This window comes from Natrix helvetica (assembly GCF_964273705.1).
Source record: "Natrix helvetica genome assembly, chromosome: 1".
NCBI classification, from domain to species: Eukaryota; Metazoa; Chordata; class Lepidosauria; order Squamata; family Natricidae; genus Natrix; species Natrix helvetica.
Genome location: NC_138548.1, coordinates 115,447,009 through 115,467,750, shown reverse-complemented (window position 1 = coordinate 115,467,750; position 20,742 = coordinate 115,447,009). Strand labels below are relative to the sequence as shown.

Here is a 20,742-nt window from a genome sequence, read left to right as displayed (position 1 = left end):
CGAAGTGTCGTTCAGGGGATACATGATTCCTCGGGTACTAGGGACTGCCGCTTTGGTATGTCCCATTTCTGCACCCTCCTGTGCCATCAGCTAGAGAAGGAACATTGGTCCTACCTGAACGATCTTCTCAGCATGGCGCAGAATGGTCCAGATCCCCCCCCCCCCTGTTTGATGTGTTAGGTCCGTGTCTCTGGGGCTATTTATGCTGCGGGCAGGGCCTATTCTTCTTGTGTTTCCCTAGTTGGAGCTGCGCCTCATCGGAATTGGAAGTCAGCAAGGGAAGCTGGAGGCGTGGCTTCAATTCTGACTCAGTCTCTTGAGCAAATAAGGATTGAACTTCCACTTCTGGACCCTCCTGCGCCACGCTGAGAAGAATGTTCAGGTATGACTAACGTTCCTTTTTTCCAAGATTTTACCAGGTATTATATGTCAGATTGATTGGTTTGTACTTTCCTGTGTCTACCGTTTCCCTTTTTTAAATGTTAGAGGAGTGTTGATTCTATTCCAAGCATCTGGCACTTCTGTATTTAAGCTTTCAGTCAATGATTCTGAGATAACACCCACTAGTTACTTTAACACCCTGCAGTGTAATCCATCTCATTCAAGAGAATTTGATTTGTTTAGAACAATTAGGTGTTTTCTCACACTTCCTTATCTATTTTGATCTTCATTTCTCTTCTCCTCATAGTATCAATTCAATTAAGTTGTACTGTTTTTTTCCTGTTGTGAAAAGACAGATGTAAGGTAGGAATTAAGCATTTCAGCATTCTCTCTGATTTTCACAAATGAAAATGTTGCAATTTTGACATCTTCTCCAAACAATGGGTCATCAGTTTCCTTGACTTTTTTCCTGTTTCAGACCAATCCTCAAAATCCTTCTTTGTTATTTTCAGCATTTAGAACAAGACTTTGCTCATGCTAACCCTTAGCCTTCCTAACACATCCTTGCAGATTCAGATTATTTCCTTATATTTTCTTTTTGTTAATTTGATTGATTTTCCTCCTCCAATATTTTATTCTGTGACTGGAAAAGAAATGTTTAGTGCACAAATGGGTATTTCTCCTGTGCGCTGCTTGGAGAGTCCAAGCATGGGTTAACACAGTCTAACTGCCCTAGGACTGAGTGAGTTTTTTCTGTTGACCACGCCTCCCTTTCCCTCGCACAAGTCAGTTTAAAAACTCAGACCGCCCGTTTGGACTACATCTGAGGGGCTCCTCAGTCCTAGAGCAGTTAGCTTAGGCTCCCCAACAAGTAACAGAAGAATTTCGTTTGGATTACCAAGTCCAGGCTCTTAGAGCTTGGCTAGCCAGCTCGGACGGTTCCTTTCAGGCCGTTCCGAGTTGCTGGCTGTGCGATTGACCAGCTGACTCCCGGAGGCGCGAGCAGGTTAATTGGCTTGCCCGGCGGCTGCCGGCAAGCGGAGCAGCGGCGGGAGGCTTTCCGACTGCGTTTTGAAATACCGGGCAATACAAGACCGCGCAAAGCGATCGGGTGCTTTGGCGACGGCGGCGACGGCAATCTCCTCTGACCAGCAACAGCACCGGCCATTTTGAAGGTTTTCACGCGCTTTTTGCCGCAAACCAACGGTCGAAACTGCAAGTGAAGGTGGGCGCGCAGCGGTGGCCATTTTAAGGCGCCTGCGTTGCAGTCCGAGGAGGGATAGAGCCGCACGGAGGTCCCTGGCATTCCTTCGGCGTCGTGAACAGCCCCGACGAATTGCGGCCTTGTCTGGGGCACCAGCAAGGCCCAGATAGTGAACCTCTGATCTTCCCTGTGGTGGTTTGAAAGTGAGGGGGATTTTGGCCTCAGCCGTTCCCTGCCTCACCACTGTAGCTGCGGGCGCTTTTTGACCGGCTGGCTGGCGACCCTTCAGCGATTCCCGCCCCACTTTGCTGACTCTGCTAATACCACGCAGGCCAGTATGGCAGATGAGAATCTGGGCGCGCAGGAGATGCAGGCTGGGCCCCCTCATAAGCGAAGCAGGATAGATCCCCCCCAAAGGGGGTAGAACAGGGAGGGGCACCACCAGGAAGGCATCTCCTGATAAACATGAGGGGCCCCGCAAGCAAAGGTCCCCTAAGTCTCACAGGCTCGAGCATTCACCTGACCGGGGGGAGACCACACCTGAGCCACCCCCAGTCCAAAGGGGTGAGAGGGAGCCAGATTCCCCTCGAGGGGATAGATCACCCCTGTCAGTGGGAGAAATTTCAAGGGACTCCTCCCCTGATGCTTCATGGGGCTACCCTGACTCACCCAGTTCATCTGTCAGGGAGGACCTGGAGCCCTTCCAGGAAGCCCTTCCGGCGGAGGAAGGCTCCAATTTCAGGAGGGCCAGGAGGCATTCAGCCCCTGCCACTTCTAGGTCCAGAGAAGACAAGGGTCCAGCCCTGTCAGCCGAAATGAGGGAGATAATAACTAAAGCTATCTCCCAGGGTATAGCAGAGGGTATCAAGCAAAAGGAGACCCGGCCTGCTAGCACGCCTAGGCCTAAGGCTTCCTCAGCCCCGGTAGCTGACCAGGCCCCACCTTCTCCGGGCACCTCAGTGGCCACTGAGGAATCTACCTGGGAGGAGGGTGAGATAGATGATTTTGAATTATCAGAGGATGAGGATCTTCCTCCTGATAAACCAGCCTTCACTGGTCTATTTAAACCATCTCTCTTTAAATGCATTCTGCACAAGCCAGAGCAGCTACCGATTTTGGTCCTGCCCCTAAATCCACGACCGCCCCCTTGGTGGCGACTAAGGACCACAAGGAGGGTCTGTTCAAGGAGACAGCTCCTACTCAGGAGTTGATCCCAGTCCCTGACCTGTTTATGGACGTGGTCCAAAGACAGTGGGTCCAGCCAGGTACCCTGACCAATCCCGGAGGGGGTGACAAGACCTTGTATGCTGTGGAAAGCAAAATGGAAGAAGTCTTGAAGTTTCCCGAGGTGGATGCTCCGGTGGTCTCTCTGACCTCTAATTCGAACTTACCAGCAGACCTCTTGGAAGGTCTTAAAGCGGAGGATAAACGCTCAGAAAAAGCATGCCACAAGACTCACCAGGCGGCTGCCTGGGCCATCAGAGCATCCACCTCGGCATCCTTCTTTACCAGAGCATCCGCCCTCTGGTTGAGACAATTAAGATCTAAGCCTCCTGCCGGGGGATCCCAGTGGCGGCACGACATTAACAAAATAATCACAGCAGTAGAGTATTCAGCGGATGCCTTGTTCAATGTGGCTAAGTTCGCATCTAGGGCGCTGGCACCTAATATCACTTTGCGCCGCCTACTGTGGCTTCGCCACTGGCAGGCGGACATGAAAGCCAAATGGAAGCTTGCTTCCGCCCCCTTCAAGGGGGGACAGCTCTTCGGGGAGGCCCTGGACAAGTTTGTCATTGAAACAAAAGACAAACGAAAGATCCTTCCAGCCACGCTTAGAAAGAATGAGCGGAAAGGTTCGGGCTCCTTTAGGAAGCAGTCCTTTCGAGTACAGGAAACCACTCAGGCTTCCAGTTCCTTGGTTTTACAAAATTTTTAGGAAGAAGGGTAATGGGTAAGATTACAAATTATGACAGCTACATTATGCAGGAAATGGCACTCCCCCTGGTTCTCATAACTTTCACTTGTTAATACATTAGGTAATTACTACTTAGCAATTTTTTGACAGCATATTTTTACCTTATATCTTCCAATAATTTCAATCTATTTTATATCAAACAGAAAAAATTCCCTGTATCAGCAATTGCATTGTTTTTCTAACTCACTTTTGTGATCTAAGTTTTCTCAATGTTGCCTCTTCCCCCCTCCCCACCAGCAAAGTTCCGGCACCTCCCGTGTCTTGTGTGTCTTGTGTAGTGTCATCAGCTTTATCTAGGAGAGCTTTGTTTTTTTCCATAAAGGCCTCCACCTCCATAGTTGTATTAATTCTGATTCTACTGCCCTCCCATAATACCAGCATGCCTTCTGGCAGCAGCCACCGGAACCAAACCCCTTTCTCAAATAGTTTCTTCGCTAAGAGCGAATAATTTTTTCTTTTATCTCTAACTTTCTTTGGGATTTGTTTCAGGATGACTATCTCTCTATCCTTGTATTTTAATATTTGCCCCCTTTGTGCACTCAGAATCTATTTATTTATTTATATTTATTTATATTTGGTGCTTCTAGACCGCCCCCTCTCCCAGAAGGGACTCGGGGCGGTGTACAGTCCATAGAGAATATCACAAAATACAATAAAAAGTTAAATATGTACAGTTTGGAGGAGGTTAAAATGCAAGTAAAAGAACTGTACAAAGCTGATATAAATATAAGTTTTAAATCCCTAAAACAGACACAACAAATTTAAAAACCCCTAAGATAACCAGATAATAATACATTTGCCAGGAGGGACAGTTGTAATTATGCCAGGCCTGCTAATCGGAACAGGTGAGTCTTCAATTTTTGCCGGAAGGAGCGGAGGTCAGAAGTGGTTCTAATGTCGGGGGGGAGGTCATTCCAGAGGGTTGGGCCCATCACAGAGAAGGCCCTACTCCTTGGTGTCGCCCGTGCCAAGTGCCTAGTGGACGGCACCAGGAGAAGTCCCTCCCTGTGTGAGCGAATTGGCCGCAGGGATGTATGTGGGAGGATGCGATCCCGCAAGTAACTAGGTCCCGTGCCATGGAGCGCTTTAAAGATGGTAATCAGCACCTTGAAACGCACCCGAAAAACCACAGGTAGCCAGTGCAGCTCGCGCAGGAGAGGTGTTACGTGGGAGTACCTCGTACTCCCCATCACAGCCCGCGCGGCTGCGTTCTGAACTAACTGCAGTCTCCGGGCGCGTCCCAAGGGCAGCCCCATGTAGAGAGCGTTGCAGTAATCCAGGCGGGACGTCACCAGCGCATGAGTGACCGTGCGTAGGGCATCCCGGTCCAGTAGGGGGCGCAATTGGCGCACCAGGCGAACTTGGTGGAACGCCCCCCTCGCCACGGCTGCCACATGGTCATCCATTGACAGCCGGGCATCAAGGAGGACGCCCAAATTGCGCGCCCATTCCACAGGGGGCAATTGTTCGCCCCCTATGGCCAGCGATGGAATCAGCTGGCTGAACCGAGGTGCCGGTAGCCACAGCCACTCGGTCTTGGAGGGGTTGAGTTTAAGTCTGTTGTCCCCCATCTAGACCCCGACGGCTTCCAAGCACCGGGACATCACTTCGACAGCCTCGTTGGGGTGGTTTGGGGTTGAAATATACAGCTGAGTATCATCAGCGTAGAGGTGATACTCAACCCCAAAACCACGGATGATCTCACCCAGCGGCTTCACATATGTGTTGAACAGGAGAGGCGAGAGGACCGACCCCTGTGGCACTCCACAAGTGAGTGGCCTCGGGGTCGACCTCTGTCCCCCTGTCAACACACATTGCCTCCGGTCGGAGAGGTAGGAGCCGAACCACCGCAAAACGGTACCTCCGACTCCTATCCCCTCCAACCGGCACAATAGGATACCATGGTCGATGGTATCAAAAGCCGCCGAGAGGTCTAATAGGACCAGGATAGAGGAACAACCTCTATCTCTGGCCCTCCAGAGATCATCAACCAACGCGACCAAGGCTGTCTCTGTGCTGTGCCCGGGTCGGAAGCCGGACTGGCATGAGTCTAGATACTCGGATTCGTCAAGGTGTCGTGGAAACTGCTGCGCCACCACATTCTCAACAACCTTCGCTAGAAACGGAAGGTTGGAGACTGGACGATAGTTAGCTAGCTCCATTGGGTCGAGTGAAGGCCTCTTAAGTAAGGGCCTCACCACCGCCTCCTTCAAGGCGGTTGGTAAGGATCCCTCACCCAATGAGGCATTCACCAGGCCCAGAAGCCAGCCTCGGGTCACCTCCCAAGATGCCAGTACCAACCAGGAGGGACACGGGTCCATTAAACATGTGGTGGGTCGCAGCCGTCCACGCAACCTATCCAAATCCTCGGGGGCAACAGAATCAAACTCCTCCCAGGATGGTCTCACAAGACTCGCTGTTGGTGGCCCGTCCGGTCCACTGAGGGGGGCCCATCCGCTCCGGATCTGAGCGACTTTATCCTGCAGATATTCCCCAAACTCCTCTGCTCTGCCCTGCAAGGGTGCCCCCTGCGTCCTCTGTGACAAGAGGGAGCGGGTCACCCTAAACAGGGCGGCAGGGCGGTTATCCGCGGACGCAATAAGAGCAGCGCAATATCTACGTTTGGCCGCCCTTAATGCCACAAGGTAGGTCCGTAAGTAGGCTCTTACCTGTGTTCGATCAGATTCGGAGCGTGAGGACCTCCACCTGCTCTCTAGACGTCTCCTATGGCGCTTCATCACCCTCAGCTCCTCGGTATACCAAGGAGCCCGGGTGGGTCGCTGCCGCAGGAGAGGTCGCAAAGGCGCAACCCGGTCCAAGGCCCCAGCCGCCGCCCTATTCCAGGCGGCCGCTAGGTCCTCTGACCGAGCGCGGGTCAGGGCTACAGGTAATGGCCCAAGCTCCGTCTGGAACCTATCCGGCTCCATCAGGTGCTTGGGGCGGTACCAGCTTGGACCATCTGGTCCCGCCTCCTCGCGGTGGGGGGTAGCGCCAGGGAAGTCCAGCCGGAGACATGAGTGATCTGACCATGACAGGGGTGTAACAACAAAGTCCCCTATACCCAGATCACTCGTCCACTGCTCAGATACAAAAACAAGGTCCAATGTGTGGCCACCTTCGTGTGTGGGGCCCTGAATTAACTGGGTCAGGCCCATGGCTGTCATGGAAGCCATGAACTCCCGAGCCACCTCAGACGCTGCTCCCGTCGACGGCAGGTTGAAATCCCCCACAACCACAAGCCTGGGGATCTCAACCGCCGTCTCCGAGATCAGCTCGAGGAGCTCGGGCAGGGCTGCTGATGTATAGCGAGGAGCCAAGTATACAATCAGCAAACCCAACTGCCTCCCTGGGCCCCATTTCACACCAAGGGACTCACACCCGGATATCTGAGGAACAGTGAATCTCATCTCTTGTAGTCTTTTTAAGAAATTTAATGTGAACCTCTCTTGGAACATTGTGTGTTCTAGCATAAGCTGAATTAACTCTATAGACCAGGTCAATATCCCATCCCAACTGCTGTCTGTCTTTTTTGATATATTCAGCGAGTAGGTTTGTCATAATTTCCCTCAAATCTTCATCATCAGCCTCAATTACACTTTGAAATCTAAGGAAAAAAGACATCCTTTCAAATTCCATTTTTATCTGATGGTTCTCAAGTTTTTGGTTTCCTCTCTGGACCCCCCTCACCTCCCCCCTCATCTCAGCTGTCCCCTCCTCTAAAAGTTCCAGTCTCTGTGAGTTTTGAGCCGTTCGGTTTTGGTTCTCTCTGAGCTGTTCATTCATTTCTTTCAGTTGGTTTTTCAAGTCCTCCTGCCCCTTTAAGAACTTTTGAAGCAACTGGTGAGTTAGGTCCTCCTCAGGGGCTTTGGGTTGTAGTAAAGATGTTAATGTCTGTTGTCCACTGGGGCTGGACGTTGAGGATGTTGGAGCAGAGCCAGCAAAGCCTGGTTTCCCAGGTGGGGGTCTTTTCGGTGCCATTTTAGTAAAGAGAAACTCAGAGGTGTCTGTGTCCATAGGATGAAATGGCAACTATGAAAAGGGGATAGCCAAGAGAGATCACGAGACAGGCAGTCCAGACAATAATAGGGACCTTTTCTATAGTTCAAATCCAGACAATAAAATCCATTACTCCAAGTCCAGGGTACAGTATATCAAGAGGTATTTCTGGGTGTCACGGAGACAAAGACCAAATGCCAGCAAGTTCTATGGGTGGAGTCAAATTTCAAAGTGCATAAAGACAGCGGAAGTATGCCATCTTGCCTTGCCAGCACGGGATCAGAAGGCAACAAATCAAAAGTTTTCAAAGTTTTCAAAAAGAACAGATCATAACTTCTCTTTCACAATTGCAGCAGGGTATTCATCTGCTTGCTTGCTATGAGTGTGATTCCATTCTAGAGCTCTCCCCCTCCTCCTCTGAGGGCAGAGAGCAGTCCAAAGCCGCTTTTCCAAGGGGGGGGGGGAATTCCACTCCCTCCAATCGCACTTCCCAGGAACAGATTGAAAATCTTTAAAAAGCTGTCAATCCTTCATTAAACAATCAGAGGGGGAATCGGGGAGCGTTTCCATCTCACCACATTGCAGCTGCAGCCTTCAGATCGTCAAATTCGTCCAGCAGCCTCGAAGCGAAAGCGCGCGGAAGCATGGAAGGCTTCCAGTTCCTTGACTTCCTACCAGAGGCCCTACCCACAGTCAGGGAATAGGGGCCAGGACAGATCCTCCTATGGGTCGAGGGGAAGGCCACAACAACAGCACTCCTTTCGAAAGCCCTTTCGAGGAGGCGCCAACTCCCGTCAATTCCGCAGGAGGAAGTGACCACCACAGTGTTCCTCCCATAGGGGGTCAGCTCCAGATATACGCCGACAGGTGGGAGGAGATAACCTCAGACAACTGGGTCCTCAACACAATCAGGAGGGGCCTAGTGTTAGAGTTCCTATCCTTTCCACAATGGAAGTTCGTCCATTACCCGACCCCCAAGAATTCCCAAAAGAGGGACCCCATGCAGAAGGAAATCCTTCATCTGCTAAGCATAAGGGCCATAGAACCCGTTCCAAAGGACCAGGAAAAGCAGGGGTTTTACTCCATCCTCTTCCTGGTCCCGAAGAACTCAGGAGGGTGGAGGGCTATCTTGGATCTAAAGTGCTTAAATCAACATCTGGCCTACAAACGATTCAAGATGCAGTCCCTCCACTCCATCCTAGAATGTGCAAGACAGGGAGACCTGCTCACATCTATAGATTTGAGGGAGGCCTACCTGCACGTCCCCATTCACGCTGCCCACAGGAGGTTCCTGAGGTTCTACTACGACGGGAGGCACTACCAGTACAGGGCTCTGCCCTTCGGCCTCTCGTCCGCCCCCAGGACCTTCACAAAGATACTGGCAGTGGTGGCAGCTCACCTTCGGAAGCATCCGATTCATCTAGAGTGTTATCTAGACGACATCATCATACACTCCTCCAACCAGAGCCAGGCCAGAAGGGACTTTCAGATGACCATACGAACCCTGCAACACCACGGGTTCTCAGTGAATCTACAGAAGAGCCACCTGGAACCGACCACCCGCATCCAACATCTCGGCGCCATCATAGACTCCGTGTCTTGCCAGGTATTCCTGTCCCCGGACAGAATGACAAACCTTCAGAACAAACTCCGCCTATGCAGAAGGTCCAAGTCAGTGCCGATCTTACATCTATCCCAACTCCTAGGCATAATGATATCCTGCCTGAAGGTGGTTCCCTGGGCGGGCCTACACGCCAAAGAACTACAGTGGGTCCTCCTGCCAATGCAGAGGGCAAAGACAAGCAACTCGCCGCGGTGCGTAACCCTAATGCCAAAGGTGGTTCGATCCCTAGCTTGGTGGAGGACAGCGGCAGTAAAGAAAGGGTGCTTCTTCAAGGAACCCGAAAGGCTGGTCGTAACAACCAACGGCAGCCTGCAGGGTTGGGGGGCACACTGCCAAGGCCGGCTTGCCCAGGGCAAGTGGACACAGAGGGAGGCGGGCCACAGCAGAAACTGGCTAGAACTGAGGGCGGCCTGCCTCGCGTTACATCAGTTCGCTTCTCAGATTGTGGGTCATCATGTCCTGTTGCTAACAGACAATGTAGCCACAAAGGCCCACATCAACAGGCAAGGTGGCACGCACTCCAAGAATCTCATGCGGGAGGCGGAGTCCCTGTACAGCTGGGCGGAGCGACATCTGGCGTCCATAAGAGCGGACCACATATCGGGAACAAGCAATCAGGAAGCGGATTGGCTGAGACGGCAGACAATCGACCACTCCGAATGGCGGCTACATCTGGACATCTTCAGCCAGATTGTGAGGAGATTCAGCAAACCGCAAGTAGACCTTTTTGCCACCCACACAAACACACATCTGCCCCGCTTCTTCTCTCGTTACCATTCGCCGCTAGCGGAAGGGACGATGCACTGAGGAGCTGTTGGCCCTCAGGACTTCTGTACGCATCCCCCCCCTTCCACTCATGCCCTGGGGAAATCTGAGATCAATGGACCGTGGCTGATTCCCTTCCGCATATCTTTTGAGATATTGAGAAAAATAAAAGTCTTTAAAAGTATTCTAATTAATAAACAAACTTTAATAATAAAATAATAAAAGTAAATGAAACAGAAAATAACTAATGGTTACACTTTGATAATGAAAGCTACGTCTGCCAAGCTGGCAGCCAAACAAAGAAGAAAAGAATTTAGTTCTGGAATGTGTAAACGCATGCGCAATAAATCACTTTCAGATAAGAACTTTTTGTTTTATGACCTGCGCAATAAAGCTTTCTTAGTTTAACTCTTGAGTGTCAGTTTAGGCAGTTCAGGCCTAGCAAACCTTTTAACATCGTGACACCCTTTCTTTTGCTAGTCTGGGCTGACGTCATCAAATCATCAATTAAGGCACATCTTCTTTCGCAGATATTCGTGTTGATTTGCGGCAAGTGGTTTGTTAAGCATGTCTGCGATCTAATCATGTGTAGAAACATATTGCAATTTAACAAAACCTTGCTTAACTAATTGCTTTGTGTTTTGATAACGAATGTCAATGTGTCTGGACCTAGAACCTGTGAAATGTGACTCAGAAATATAAACCACAGATACATTATCTTCCATCACGGTGATTCGTCGAATCGGACGTGTCCAGATATCTGTGATCAAAGCATCAAACCACGTTAGAGAATTACAAGCATCTGAAACACAAGCATATTCAGCTTCAGTAGATGAACATGAAACAAAACTCTGTTTTCTCACTTGCCAGTAAACAGGACAACCATTTAGGAACATCATGTAACCAGAAGTGCTTTTGCGTGACTTCTTGTCGCTCGCCCAGTCGGAATCAGAAAAACAAATCAACTTTGGTTGATCAGTGTGTGTTGGTTCTAGCAATAACTTCATGTGTTTAGTGTGTTTCAGGTATTTCAACAACTTCTTAATGCATGACCAATGAAATTGTGTTGCCTTACCTACGTGTCGTGATAAAAGATTAACACTAAGTGCGATGTCAGATCTGGTCCAACTACTAATGTATAATAGTGAACCAATGACTGAACGATAAAGTGTTTGATCCTCGAACTCAGGACTTGGTTCATGTGTTAAGTTGTGAAAATCTGTTTGCATGGGTGTCTTTGTTGTGCTAGCATCTTTCATGTTGCAATGATGTAGAATGTGGTCAATTTTCTCTTCTTGTGAAAGACTAAACCCCTTCTGTGTCTTTTCAATTTGAACACCTAAATAAGTGCTAATGTGTCCTAAAGATTTTAGTGTGAAGTATCTCTGCAAACTCTTAGCAAAAATCTCACTCATTTTCTTATTTGGACCAATATAAACAATATCATCAACATAAACAAGAATTATCTCATATGCATTGTTAGATCTTTTTGTGAACACGCATTCATCAGTTTCGGACTTAATAAAGCCCATTGAATTTAGTTTGTCAGTAAGACATAAATACCACATTAAACCTGACTGTTTCAGACCATAAAGACTTTTGTTCAGGAACCAGGTATCCCCTTCTTGCTTTCGGAATCCTGGAGGGCTTCTCACGTAGATCTCTTCATCTAGGTCTGCATGTAGATAAGCTGTGTCCACATCAAATTGAAAAACTTCTAAACCAAGAATAGTTGCAGTGGTTAAAGCAATTTTTACACTTTCAGTTCTTACTGTTGGTGAGTAAGTGTTTGTGTAGTCCTCAGGATAACGTTGAGCGAAACCCTGAGCTACAAGTCTGGCTTTGTATAAAGACTCACCATTCGGTTTCTTCTTGATTCTGTAGACCCATCGGGTGCCAATGACTTTCTTGTTTGCTGGAGGTTTTGCAGGTGTGAATACATTAAGTTTCTTTAAACTGTCCATTTCATCCTGCATTGCATCATACCACTTGTCTTGTTCTGAATCAGGAAGCTGTTTGATTTGTGTGAATGTCTCTGGAGGAAGAGTAACGTTGCAAATCAAAGGTAATGGTGACTTTGTCAGTTGCCATGAATAACGTTGTGGAGGGATTCCTTTTGTGACCCTCTTGGAGCGTCTAGGAGCAACAGACCAGTCTTCTTCTTCTTCTTCATCATCATCCTCGTCCTCACGTTCGTCGCTAGCATCAGCATCCGCGGCTTGCGAAGACGGAACATCAGGTTGTGAAGAACTGGTAGAAGGAATATCTGCCTGCGAATTGTCATCAGGCTGCGTGGCATCTGGAACACCATCTTTAGGAAAATAAACTTCAGGATCATTGGAATGAATCCTGGACCAGTCAATGTCTTCCTCAAAATTTGCAGATTGTGAAATGACAATCACATGTTTAGTATCAATGAATTTGTACCATTTTGAATTATCATCAATACCCATAAATCTCAGTCTCTTTGCTACTGTACCTCCCTTTCTTCTTTGACTTAAGGGAGTGTTCACCATAGCATATGAACCAAAAATGTGGAGGTTCTTGAGATCAGGCTTGTAGCCATACAGCATGTAGAAAGGAGTTTGATTGATTACACTGCTCCAAGTACGGTTGACAATGTAATTTGCATACTTGATTGCTTCACCCCAGTATGCGTTACTGAGATTGGCATCTTCTAGAAGACAACGCATCATGGTTTGTAGAACCCCTTGTCTTCTTTCTACAACTCCGTTATGAGCCGGTGTATATGGAGCAGATGTCTGATGAAGAATTCCATTCTTACGCATCCAGTCCTGGAAACGCTGAGACATGAATTCTGCACCACGGTCACTCTGGATTCTGGCGATGCGAACTTGGTATTGTGTAGAAACAAACGCTGCAAAGTCTTTAAAGATCTGAAAGGTCTCAGATTTCTCTCTCATAGGATATACAAATCCATATCTAGAATGATTATCTACAATTGTTAAAAAATACTTTCTGCCACCAAGTGTTGGTGGGAAAGGACCCACTATGTCAGTGTGTACCAAATCAAAAATGCGTGTTGACTGGCGTGTAGCGTGTTTTGGAATTGGAGCCGCCTTAGATTTAGCCTTTTTGCAAACGGCACAATCCAAAAACACCTTACACCCCTTTAGATCCAAACCTTTTGCGAACTCCGGCATCTTTCTAAGAACACGGAAACTGGCATGCCCCAATCTTCTGTGCCACTTGTGAATACACCTGGAATGCAAAGGTTTACCAGTTAGTGAATTCTCAACATTAACAGTTTCATGAGGACCCTCAGGCTTGCTCTGAGCAATCTGTTTCTGTTTTCTTTGTTTGTTGGCTTTAGGAGCCTTTGGCACAGTAACGTTTTCTCTCTCTGGGATAACTCTCTCTGGGTCTACGTTGTGCCTTTTGGGAGTTTGCATACTTGCCTGTGCTTGCCCTTTAGGCTTTGGCTTTAAGTAATAAACACCACCAATCAGCATAGTTTCAGCAATAATATCACCATCTTTAACTAAGTAACTTGCTTTTTCGAGGTGGTGAACCTGGAACTTTAAATCTCTAGACAAGTGACTTTGATTAAGCAAATTACTGGTTGCTGAAGGTATGTAATAAACATCAGGGATGTGTGTATCGAGCTCTTCAATGTAAAGAGTTCCTTTTCCCATAACCTTGCAAGTGTGGTTGGTGAAGGAATACAGTTCTCGATACTCGGGCTCTGGTTCGCCCATCTCTGTGAAAAGTTTCCTTCTGTGGGTAACGTGCACAGCTGCTCCACTATCTAAAGTCCACAAAAGACGTCTGTCGAACTTTGGATCAGGTTGTGGAACGTTGGTTATGGCCAGTGTCACAAGTGGAGCTTGTGAATCACGCCTTGGACCACGACGGCCTTGTCTTCCGCCTCTACCTCTGCCTCTGGAATCTGTTCCTCTGGGCTGGTACGTGACGGGAGCTGGAACTCGTTGGGGACAATCCCGGGTGTCATGTCCCACACGGTTGCAGGTGTAGCATTTTGGCATCCTTGGAGCGTAGCCTCTTCCTCGGAAGGGACGTCTGGCTGGAGCCTTTAACGCTGGAGGCCGTTGCAGATGTGGTGTAGCTAACCTGATAGCTTCGTCTTCCACTAAAAGTCTGCAAACGTGGTTAACTGTGCGTTGAGCAATAGGCACGTAGTTAATCTTTGCAACAGCATCTTTCCATTCATAATTCAATGAGTTAATGATGATGCTAATCATTTGGATATCATCGATTACATGGCCATTTTGTCTCAATTCACTTCTCATTCTTTTCAGTTTGGTCAAATGTCCACCAATTCGTTCACCAGGTTTCAACTTCGAACCATGGAACTCAGACATGAGCAAACATGAGGATTCAATTGAAACGGGCCTGTAGCAATCTTCCAAAATAGCCCATATTTCTTGGGCAGTTGCATCAGGTGGAAAGATACCTTGGATCTCATTTTCCATTGACATGAGTAAAGTCGTGATTGCTCTGTTTTCGAGGTCTCTTATCGCAGGTGTCCAGGATTGACGGGGAGGATTAAAAACCATGGAATATGTGCCTTCTCTTCGAAGCAAGAGCGCAAATTCACTGACCCAGGCTTTATAATTCTCTCCTGACTCCTTTAATTTGGACTCACCAGTCAAGGGGGTGACTGTGAATACCTGCTGAGGAACAATTTGTTGCTCTGGTTGCAAATCTGGTTGTTGAACCAGGGGATGCTGGGGTTGCATCATTGGCCTTTGCGTGGCAACATCAAATTGGCTTCCTCGAATTCGCCTTTGGCTTTGCCCTTTTCCATCTAGGGAGGATTCAGCACCGCCAGGGGGTGTTGAAGACTTATCCTTTGAGGGCAAAGCTTGGGCTTCTGTAAAACTCATAGACAGATCTCTAAAAATCTGGTCCAACTGCTTCATCTTTTGCTGTAATCATTTTTCTCCGCCAGCAGATGGCAGTGCAGCTTCACTTTTTGGCTGCCTCACCTTTCTATACGTATGCGGAAGTTCAGTTGACTCAAAGGGACCACATGACCTCGGTGACGTGTACATGTCTCTTTGTTCTGATTGACCAATGAACTCTGTGGGGTGTGTCTTAGGCTGTTGTTTTGAAGACAAGATGGCGTCCTCAGACATTTTGGGAATGGGGGAGCTTCTCCTACTTCGCCTTATCTCTTCAAAACACACTCTCGCCTCCCTAGCATATCTTTCGAAATGTTCTATTTGATCAAGATAGCTTTGCATTTCTTGCTCATCATCTGGGGGGATTTCATAAAATCTGCTTTCTGCGTGGGAGGATTTTTTTTGTGCCGACAGTTGCCATTCATCAATTGTTTGATAATCTGCGAGGGTCTGGGAATGGAGTGGCTCTGGCAGAGTGGGAAGTTTTGGCTTGGCCCCCAAAAATTCATAATCTCCTGGAGATATTTTAGAAGGAGGAACCACTGACCTCGTTTCATGGATGTCGCGTCCTGTAGCTCCTTCCCCCACATTTGGCTCGGCACTTTGTTGCTCCTGAAGCACGTTTTGATCTTGCTTCTCTGTGTCCGAGGGGGCCTCCTTGTCAGAGGAAGCTGATTCATCTGTGCTCGTCCCATCTTTCCTTTTCTTTTTTTTCTTTTTCTCCGACATTGCTAATTAGGCTTAGTCGGTTATCTTTAGATAGCATGAAGGGAAAATACAGCCATAAATTGTAGCCATCTCAGCTACAACCATCCTCTGCTACCAAGTTGTCAGGGAAAAAAAATGCCCTGGGGAAATCTGAGATCAATGGACCGTGGCTGATTCCCTTCCGCATATCTTTTGAGATATTGAGAAAAATAAAAGTCTTTAAAAGTATTCTGATTAATAAACAAACTTTAATAATAAAATAATAAAAGTAAATGAAACAGAAAATAACTAATGGTTACATTTTGATAATGAAAGCTACGTCTGCCAAGCTGGCAGCCAAACAAAGAAGAAAAGAATTTAGTTCTGGAATGTGTAAACGCATGCGCAATAAATCACTTTCAGATAAGAACTTTTTGTTTTATGACCTGCGCAATAAAGCTTTCTTAGTTTAACTCTTGAGTGTCAGTTTAGGCAGTTCAGGCCTAGCAAACCTTTTAACATCGTGACACTCTCGTAGTGACCAAACTGCTGTCGGAAAAAGCCGAATTAATTCTAGTGGCACTTCATTGGCCCAGGAGGTCCTGGTACGCAGACCTTGTCAGCCTCTCCATTCATCAGCCGTGGAGGATTCCTCAGGAGCAAATCTCCCTCAGCCAGGGGGCCATCAGTCACCCGGACCCCCAATGGCTACAACTAGCCATTTGGCACTTGAGGGGGAGCTCCTGAGGAAAGAAAAACTGTCAGACAAGGTCATCAAAACCATTCAGGCGTCCAGATGACCTTCCACTAACAGAATATATGAAGCCACGTGGACCGCCTTTTCGAGCTGGTGCCAAAAGAATGGCGTAAAGGACACTATGGCCTCAGTGCCGCAATTACTTGACTTTCTCCAGGAGGGTTTGGACAGGGGACTGGCGCCCAACACGCTCAAAAGACAGGTGGCGGCCCTGTCCACCATCTTCACCTGTAACTCTTCTAAATCCCTAACTCAACATCTGTAGGTAAAGAGTTTCCTGCGGGGCGCGGTGAACGTCAGTCCTCAGGTGGTTCATCGTTACCCGACCTGGAATCTACCGTTAGTTTTGAAGGCCCTGACGGGGACTCCCTTCGAGCCTATGCAGAAGGCAAGCCTCCATCATTTGACTATTAAGACTACCTTTCTTGTGGCCATTACCTCGGCGTGCAGGATTTCAGAACTAGCTGCGTTGGCCGTAAGGGATGACCTATGTATCGTACATTCTGATAGGGTCATATTGAGACTTGACCCCACGTTTCTTCCAGAAATCAACACTCACTTCCACAGATCCCAGGAAGTGATTCTTCCCAACTTTTGCCCTAATCCCGTTCACCCTCAGGAGAAACTTTGGCATAAGTTGGACGTGAGGAGGGCAGTCCGCATTTATACCAAGAGGACCAAGGAATTTCGCTGTTCCGAATCCTTCTTTGTGTCTTTTCATCCTGGGTAGCTTGGCCGCAAGGTGTCCTCCCACACGATTGGGCGTTGGTTGCGGGCTTGCATCAAACTTGCCTATGAACATCAGGGCAAGGTTGCACCATGCAGAGTGACTGCGCACTCAATGAGGAGCGCCGCTACTTCAGCAGCATGGGCGACCCAGGTCTCCATCATTGATATTTGCAGAGCAGCCACGTGGGCTGCACCCACGGCGTTTATCAAGAATTATAAAATTGACACCTTTGCCTCGCAGAAGCCTCCTTTGGAAGACGGATTTTGCAGAAAGTTGTGGACGCTACGGAATCTCTGGACTCTGCCCACCCTGGGACACAATAGCTTGGGTATGTCCCATGCTTGGACTCTCCAAGCAGCGCACAGGAGAAAGACCGTTGGCTTACCTGAACGGTCGTTCTCTGGGCGCTGCGGGAGAGTCCAACCCCACCCAGGGTCTGAAGTAAGACCAGATCTATGGTCTTGGATGGACTGAGGAATGGCTGTCCAGTAGGAGCTATCTTCGTTTTTAAACTGACTTGTGCGAGGCAAAGGGAGGCGTGGTCAACAGAAAAAACTCACTCAGTCCTAGGGCAGTTAGACTGTGTTAACCCATGCTTGGACTCTCCCGCAGCGCTCAGAGAACAACCGTTCAGGTAAGCCAACAATCTTTTTCAATGAGGAATAAAATTCTGGTTAAAAGTTTACCTGGAACAAAAGCTGCCTTTGGAACTATCAGATATTAGTTTATGTCATCATTAATCCTGTGTTTACAACAATATGAGATGTCAATACACAATCATCACTGTGTACTATCCTTCCTGCTGAGCACTGTCCTTGCCTGAGCTAAATTCCATAGATAGGATGGCAATACAACTCCCAATTCCAAGTTGCTCAGAGATTTCAATCTGCCACCCAGTGACACTGAGTCCAGGACAGAATTCATTGCCTTCATTGCAACCACGGACCTACCCTTAATCATTGATGGCCTGATGCTTACTGGAGGCCACACACTAGATCTGGTTTTGTTTCAGGGCAACTGAAGTATGATCTGGAGGACTTTAATATTATTTTGTTGCTATGGACAGATCAGTGTTTGGTTGTCTGTTGCCTTACTGGTACCACTCCTCCCTGTAGGAATACAGGTCTTGTTTGATTGGTCCACACAGGTTATTGATGGATCCAGGCTTGGGTTTTTCCTGAGGATCTAGTGGGAGGTTCGCATGAGGTCTATTCACTGCCTGGAATGGGTGGATGGGTGGAGCCATGGATTATATTGCTCCTATGTGGCCTCTTCCTGTGTGCTAATCCCAATATGTCCTTTCATTTATTGAGCAGTTCTGGAGATGTAGTGCTTGAAAAGATGGCTGGAGCACCTTTGGAGGAAGACTCATTGTGAGTCTGATCAAATATGGATGAAAGCCTATATTAGGGATTATCTTGTGGTAGTAAGGATGGCAAAACATAAATATTTCTCTGCCCTTATTGCATCTTCTGATAACTGTCCAGCAGCTCTGTTTTGGGTGTTCTGATTCCTATTGGATAGGTAAACTCCTCAGAATATCTGTTGGGTCTCTGTGAGGATTATTTAGGCTATTTGGAAGATCAAATCATTCGGATCCACTCCGCATTTGACTTAAACTGGGCAGTTAGGCTGAGATGCCTTGGCATATCTGGTGTGATCTGGGATGAGTTTGAGGGACTGCTTATCTCCCATAGTATCTGCCAGACCAAAGCAAAGTGGCAGGGTTGATGCAGTCTGGGTTCCTTTAATTAATGCCATCTATTGGGACTCCAGAAGTGCACCTTCTGTGTTGCATTGCTTGCACTCTGGAACAAGATTTCTCCAAAATCGTCCCACCCTGTTTCAAAGGGACCTGAAGATCTGCCCTTTGATAGGGATGACTAGAGTCTACTTTTAACTTAGATTGCTTCCATTTGTTTCCACTCAGATTGGTATTCTGTCATCTCTATCCTTTTTTCTTCTTTTTCTTGTCATGTTTCTCATGTTTTAAATCATTTGTAAACTCCCTAGAGTTGCTGGAAGTTAGGCAGCACATAAATTCTATAAATAATAATTTGTGGTATTATATAGTGATACAGGAGTCCACTCTTAAAAGTGTAAACTGTAACATTTAGTATCCTACTGTTATAACATGTATGTGATAATTTTTATTGTACAGTAACTTCAAGTACAAATATATAACTTAATATGAGTCTCGTGATATTTACATTTAATGTCTGTCTATTTAGTAACATTGCATTGTTTTTAACAGATGTCTGCAGTGGGAAGGAACTATTTCCATCATCATTGGAACCAGTTTGATGTATTAATCATAATCATTGGAATTATTGATGTTGTAATTATCAATATCATTAAATCAATTAGCCCAACGTATGCTATTATTTATAGTATCAGGGTATTACGGTTTCTTCGTGTTGTAAGAGTTCTGCGTCTCTTAAAGGTAAACATAATGATGTTATTGTTGAAAAATTGAGGTTTTTGTTTGTTTCAGACTAATTCCATTTAGTCCATTGTTTATTTATGCTTATTGACTGCAATCATTGGATTGTTTCACTGTTCAATTAAATTAAATTCATTTAAAGTGTTCTCTGCTAATTTGGGAGCGCAGACCAAACACTTATGGAGTCCATAAGTTGGAAAGGCTAGATGTACTACCAGATCTTATTCACAGAACATGAAGAGGCACTGAATATGCTTCTCAACAGTCTCTGTATTTCTCTTTCTTATAAACTTCATGAAAACAATGCCCATAAAAAGATAGTATTATCTGTTCATATCTCTTGAGTATTCGTGAGAGTTTTAATCTGAAATGATATAAAGACGTTTGTTTTCTGCTTTGGTTTATCAGTTGGGTGTTAGTTTCTGAGAGGCATATTATACAGTATTAGAATATTGTCATCACTCATTTTCTGATAGCCGGCTAGTTTGGTTAGTGACACTTTATACTTTCCTACTTATGAATAATACAAAAAAGCAAAAATGCATATTTCATGAGATGTGTCTGCATCTCTTAGTAAGGGAAAAAAGTAGATTTAAATCAAGTGTAATCATATTTTGAAAGCCACATTCATATATTACATTTTTACTTTAGGATCTCCTTAAGAGAATATTTCCCATGTCTGGATTTTTTTTTCTTTCTCTTGCATTTACATTCTGAATGTTTTTCTTCTTACCGGCATACAATTTTAGAATTCAATTTTGCCTGTACTATTTTTCTCCTTCTATAAATTTACTGACTAATAAGAGCATTAAATGTAGAGGTAATTACAGGGATTCTGCATATTTTTTCATCCCTTTGTCTACAAAATTTAGTTTGCATTTCTCTACATACAAAGACCTGTTGGTTAGATTAGTATTTTTAGAGCTTTCACCATTTCCTTTCTATCTCACTTCAATTCTATTTGTCATCTGAAACTGATCTATGTGTTTCAGTATTTACCTGACTGTCTATCTGTCCATAGTGGAAGAAAGCACACTGTATGCTTTTGCTATGAATAGACTTAATTATCGTTAACTTTCCAATGTCCATGTTATTTTCTGAAGAAGTGTATTTCATATTTTTTACCCAAGTACCAGTCTGAAGAATGCTATCTTACAAACATTTAATCCTTATTTTAGAATATCTTCCATGCATTTGTTTTGCTGTATAAAGCTGTCTGCTCTCCAATACTTATTTTTTATTTTATTGTACTTAATGCTAGTTCCAATAGTGAAAGAGAATAGTTGAAGAGAAT

The 20,742-nt window shown here is 46.5% G+C and overlaps 1 protein-coding gene across 4 annotated transcripts in view; it reads left to right on the top strand.

Annotated features, from left to right (window-relative positions):
- Positions 1-20,742, top strand: part of LOC309385089 (solute carrier family 9 member C1-like) — a 120,928-nt gene that overhangs the window by 57,353 nt on the left and 42,833 nt on the right. For all 4 annotated transcript variants that reach the window (XM_081939183.1, XM_081939184.1, XM_081939182.1 and 1 more), the window contains one exon: positions 19,260-19,448. In XM_081939183.1, coding sequence (XP_081795309.1) covers positions 19,260-19,448 — 189 coding nt within the window. The remainder of the gene's footprint in view (positions 1-19,259; positions 19,449-20,742) is intronic.